Raw genomic sequence first — 6000 nt, 5'->3', positions numbered from 1 at the left:
AGTGATTTATTTAATGATAAAAATAATCTTTTTGACCTTGAAACCAACAGTTTCTTTAAAATAAACACCTGCCTGAGGGGGAAATGAAGGAATTTGTTGACATATTTTTAAACATGCTTTTTAAAAGACATTAGAGTTTTGGTAACAGGACTGAGAAAAATGCATCCATCTTCCACTTAAAAATTGTGTAAAAAATTAAATAAAGTTACCTGAGATGGACCAATACAGATTTTGAATAGTTAAATATGTGTATTACTAGATTCAGTCTTTAAAAAAGAGTTTTGGAATAATATTCTTCTAAAGAGTCCCTATCAGCAGAATTCAATGCTCATGAAAAAGAACAAAACAAGATGATTGTGTGCTGAACTGTGTAATATCCTTTTTGCATAGGTATAATGAGTCAAAAATACTGATCGTATATTCAGGCCGGTAAACCTCTTCTTTATCTGCTTATTTTGAATCCAACTGCTGAAGAAAATAAAAGCACAGAAGCGATTCTTTTACAGAACACGTATAAAGGTCGATCTGGTCTGGTGTTCTAGTGCGTGTTGGCGATGAAGTCGATGTTTAATCAATATTTATTTCATGACTCGATCCGCATCTGCTCCGGAGAGGAAGGTCAGCTCGACGCGGAATAGTCCATTTTGTGTACATGAGCCTTCTGCAAATAAGCCTTTTTAGATTTTAAATCTGAAATCATATGCTATTAGCACCTCAGTCAGAGATGCTGTCGTGAAGCTGGACATTCAGAAGGGTTTTGTGTGATGTTCTCCTGAGCTCCGCGTCTGTCTTCAGTGGTTTCACCTGATCATTCCTCCTGCTGCTCGAACCACTCACATTTTCACATTTGCTTTATGAATCTTGGAGATTTTCTAACATGTCTACGAAGGCAGAGCAATGTAAGTATGACGACGCTTGCTGTTGTGTGATTTATGGAATATATGGAATATAATAGACTGAATGAGGCTGTGTGCGCTCGATGGGAGCGGCGAGGGGAAGATACACATATGTGTGTATAGCGATACTGTACAATACGGAGGGCTACAAATGTTAGAGCTTCACGATAACAGACAACGGTAAGATTTTAGACTTAGATAATGTGTTGCAGAAGACAGAAGATGTGATGTATGCTTTTCAAGGTCGAATAGTCAAGTCATCCCTGCAGTAAAACACAAGCTCGAGTTGTCGTTTAAACGCCGATGAACTGCATGGGCTTCTCCATCTAATCATATGAGTGCAGTACTGTATTATTTTGATAAATCAGGTAATGGTTGATGATGTCTGTGATGGTGTAGATGACCAGTGCTGTCTGAGCTTTTTGGTAGAGGGCGCCATTTGCTTTCTACCGTCTGCTTTATTGACCAACAGACTGTCCACCTCAAAAATACGAATTGATGTAAACTATAACATATTATAAAATAACTCTGATCCTTTGCCTGATCATTACCGCTATTCAAACACAGGCTTGTAGTCCATAATTTGGATAATGAATCTGCTGAATGCATGCACAGCTCAAATCGAACCGCTTCTGTTTGTAACACCTGATTCTAACTGGACACAGTGCCCAGCAAACACAGAACGTTCCCCTCACGTTAATTTTTGGTTCCCGTTTGCTTATTTCTTTGGGAACCAAATACTAACGTTAGGAGAACGTTCTTTTTAGGGTATTTCTTTTGTAACCATAACGTCCCAGAACGTTGCATGGTGGTTATTATTGAATAACCTAAAAATAACTTACAAAGAACGTACGCTAATGGTTAGTTTTAGGTCATTTTCGCAACCATAAAATAACGTTCCCAGAACGTTGCAAGGTGGTTATTAAAAAAAGAAAAAAAACTAAAAATAACTTATAGAAAACGTTCCCTAATGGTTAGTTTTAGGTTTTTTTTTGCAATCATAAAATAACGTTCCCAGAATGTTGCAGGGTGGTTATTTTTAAAATAACCTAAAAATAACTTATAGAGAACGTTCCCTAATGGTGAGTTTTAGGTTATTTTACACTGTAAAAATATCTTTCCAACGAAAACGTTGCAGATTTTTTTGTGTAATGACCTATACAGAGCCCTGAAATTCATTTAATGCAGCATTTATTAAAATACAGAAATTAGATAAATCAAAACACGTTTTAAATTATAATATTGTCAGGGTTAAGCATAGAGTGATAACAGAAATCATAGCTTCGTGGGTTTGTTTCATCTTCATTTACTGCTCGACTCTGATCTGCACGCGCTTCTCCAGCATGCGTTTTCAAGTTAAGTCACCTTTATTTATACAGCGCTTTTAACAATACAGATTGTGTCAAAGTAGCTTTACAGTATCAAATAGGAAAATAGTGCGTAATAATGCAGAAGGACAATAGTAAACACTCAATTTTCAGTTAAAGGCAGTTCATCATTGATTTCAGTGATGTCATCGTCAGTGTCTCCAACTAAGGTTACAGAATGGTGAAAAAAAACCTTTGGAGAAACCAGGCTCGTTCTCCTCTGGCCAGACGAAACCAGCAGATTGTTCTGCTGCAGCAAAGTCAGATTGTGCAGAGGTTCCTGAGGTCTTGTCCCGATGGTGTTCTAGGTGACGAGGTCTTCACTGGGGATCTGTCTCTGGGGGTCATCTGGGTGTCCTGGTCTCCGCTGACGTTCAGGGCTTTAGAGGTCATTCTATAGGTGCTGATCCACCATCTGATCTGGATACGGACTGGATCGGGTGGCTATGGTGATCTTGGAATAAGATAGAAACAGACTAATATTAGCGTAGATGCTGTTCTTCTTACGATGTATCAAGTACATCGGGTGTTATGGGAAGTGTTCCCAGTTCTGGTTGACCTAATTAATGCAGCCTAACAATCCTGAAACGGATTTGAATAATAGGAGCGTATTAGTGTGTTATGTGTACGCCAGGTTAAAGAGATGGGTCTTTAATCTAGATTTAAACTGACAGAGTGTGTCTGCCTCCCGAACAGTGTTAGGTAGATTGTTCCAGTGTTTGGGCACTAAATAGGAAAAGGTTCTGCTGCCCGGAGTTGATTTTGATATTCTAGGTATTATCAAAAATTTATCAAATTTAACATTCTAAAAAGACATTTTAGCAGAGCATTTTACATCCAATAGAGGGCGATATGGTGTAGCATAATTACTGTGGGCTATCCAGGCATCTTGCGAATGTACAGTCTTCTGCCATCCATTAGCCGCTTTTCCACTGGCCAGTGCGAGCCGGGGCTTACAGCGAGTCGGGCGGGGCTAATAGCCTCGGACCTCGAGCACAGAGGAGATAGGTATAAATGGAGGTCGGAGCCAGCTCCAAATGGGTTGGGCCTTGTTAATATGCCCTACACCAAATCCAACCCAAACCTACCCTCCCACTTGGAGCTGTCCCAATCTACTTGCGGCATAAGTCCCTCCCACTTGGAGGTCTCCGGGCTGCAGCGATATACAGGTGCATCTCAATAAATTAGAATGTCGTGGAAAAGTTCATTTATTTCAGTAATTCAACTCAAATTGTGAAACTCGTGCATTAAATAAATTCAATGCACACAGACTGAAGTAATTTAAGTCTTTGGTTATTTTAATTGTGATGATTTAGGCTCACATTTAACAAAAACCCACCAATTCACTCAATCTCCAATCTCAACAAATTAGAATATGGTGACATGCCAATCAGCTAATCAACTCAAAACACCTGCAAAGGTTTCCTGAGCCTTCAAAATGGTCTCTCAGTTTGGTTCACTAGGCCAGTGGTTCTCAATTCCAGTCCTGGGGGCCCCCTGCTCTGCACATTTTGCATGTCTCCCTTACTTAACACACCTGATTGAGATCATCAGCTCATTAGTTCAGTTCATGGATCTCTTTCCTAACGAGCTGATGATCTCAATCAGGTGTGTTAAATAAGGGAGACATGCAAAATGTGCAGAGCAGGGGGCTCCCAGGACTGGAAGTGAGAACCACTGCACTAGGCTACACAATCATGGGGAAGACTGCTGATCTGACAGTTGTCCAGAAGACAATCATTGACACCCTTCACAAGGAGGGTAAGCCACAAACATTCATTGCCAAAGAAGCTGGCTGTTCACAGAGTGCTGTATCCAAGCATGTTAACAGAAAGTTTTTTGTTTTTTTTGATAATTTTCTGTTATTATATGCAATAATCACATTAATTAAACTAATTAATTATTTTAAACGTAATTTTTCTTTTAAATACAGTTTTACAAATGCTAGAAACGTGGCTGTCAAAGATTGCTATCAAATAGCACACCTAGGTTCCTAACTGATGATGAAGAATTGACAGAGCAGCTGTCAAGTGTTAGATAATGTTCTAGGTTATTACATGTGGAGGTTTTTGGTCCTATAATTAACACCTCTGTTTTTTCAGAATTTAGCAGTAAGAAATTACTAGTCATCCAGTTTTTTATATCGACTATGCATTCCGTTAGTTTTGCAAATTGGTGCGTTTCAACGGGCCGCGAAGAAATATAGAGCAGAGTATCATCAGCATAACAGTGAAAGCTAACACCATGTCTCCTGATAATATCTCCCAAGGGTAACATGTAAAGCGTGAAAAGTAACGGCCCTAGTACTGAGCCTTGAGGTACTCCATACTGCACTTGTGATCGATATGATACCTCTTCATTCACTGCTACGAATTGATGGCGGTTTTCTAGAGAGCTGAGAGAGCTTGTGGAATTTAAAAATTAACAGTCATTTCGTTTTACTGGCTGACTGACTCACTCATTTATCGATCTATTTATTGAATGATTGCTTAAAATGAATATAGTTATGAGAGTAAATATGATTTTGGAGGGATTTGACATGCCTAACTGAAGAGAACATGATGTTAAGCAAGAAGTTTTTGTTTATGGATCAAAAGAAGAATGTCCTGCTGTTGGCTACAAAGTAATAAGAAATGATTGTACCGATATCCCACTTTAAGTCAAATAATTTCTTATTCTTTTTTTTATATCTGTGAATGAACGTCACATTAATTAAACAATAGATAAAAACAAGATATGGTTTTTATAATACTGATTAGGTGTCCATATGGATCATTTCCATGCCACTTATACTATACTGGGTTGTGTGTGCTGGATGATTACTGACCTACAGCGGGGTGATCATACTGGAGTAAAGAGGTTAGGGAAACGTTATGATAACATTAGGGGAATGTTAGAAGAACATTCTAAAAACCAAAAACTAACTTTCTGGGAACCAAAAACTAATGTTCTATTTCCGTTAAGAAAACCTTCCTGTCTAACCAAAAACAAACCATAAAAAATAACGTTCTGGGAACCAAAAATTGTTAGCTGGGTGTGCTGCATGTTGAACACCACAATATCTGTGGTCAATAACACTGATCCAATGTAGGCCTAGTCTCAAAAATAAGCCTTTATAACTGATTGTATATGCTGAAATGTAGATGAGCATTTAGTCTATAATCTTAGCAGTCACTGAGGGTTTATACAGGTTTATGTAGGTCTGGCCCTACGGTAGACTGTGAAAACAGTCTGTCATAAGATTACAAGATCCTGCAGCAACGCACAGTGTAAAAACTGCACATAATATAAGAGGTCAAATGGTAAAAAATATATGTTCATAATATAAATAAAATTGTGAGCACATAATGTAACTTTTTTGCATACTGTAATAGGTTGTAATTGTGTTATGGACTCATTATGGTAACTCGTAATAACAAAAGCATGATTTATAACCGCATAATCTAATGAATTACATTCAATAAACAAAGCTAACAAAATACTTAAAACATTTTGTATTTCTTTACAATAGTCCATAATTTAATTTCTCTGTGTAGTTCATTATTTAAAGAAAGCAATTTTTTCTTTATGCAGAATTTTAACCTTTTTTAAGCATTTTAAATCAGTAATGATCAAATCATTCTGTTGCCTTTTACTCACACTCTAGTTGATCCGAACCTGTATTCATCATAGTAAACGTTACTTACATTGTGGCCTGTTCTTCACATGAATTCAGAAGACTCTGAATATATTGTCAA

The 6000-nt window shown here is 37.7% G+C and overlaps 1 protein-coding gene across 10 annotated transcripts in view; it reads left to right on the top strand.

The window, feature by feature from the left end:
- Positions 1 to 553: 553 nt before the first annotated feature.
- The window catches only part of LOC131523286 (protein unc-79 homolog), a 62419-nt gene continuing 56972 nt past the window's right edge, over positions 554 to 6000 (top strand). For 4 of the 10 annotated variants that reach the window (XM_058749557.1, XM_058749558.1, XM_058749555.1 and 1 more), the window contains exon 1: positions 561 to 899. In XM_058749557.1, coding sequence (XP_058605540.1) covers positions 878 to 899 — 22 coding nt within the window. In that variant the 5' untranslated portion in view covers positions 561 to 877. Of the gene's footprint in view, positions 900 to 6000 lie in introns of all 10 variants that reach the window. The other 6 variants (XM_058749554.1, XM_058749552.1, XM_058749556.1 and 3 more) reach the window with 4 other exon arrangements.

The sequence above is a fragment of the Onychostoma macrolepis genome, chromosome 17 (assembly GCF_012432095.1).
Source record: "Onychostoma macrolepis isolate SWU-2019 chromosome 17, ASM1243209v1, whole genome shotgun sequence".
Taxonomy (NCBI): Eukaryota; Metazoa; Chordata; class Actinopteri; order Cypriniformes; family Cyprinidae; genus Onychostoma; species Onychostoma macrolepis.
This window is presented reverse-complemented; position numbering and strand designations above follow the sequence as displayed.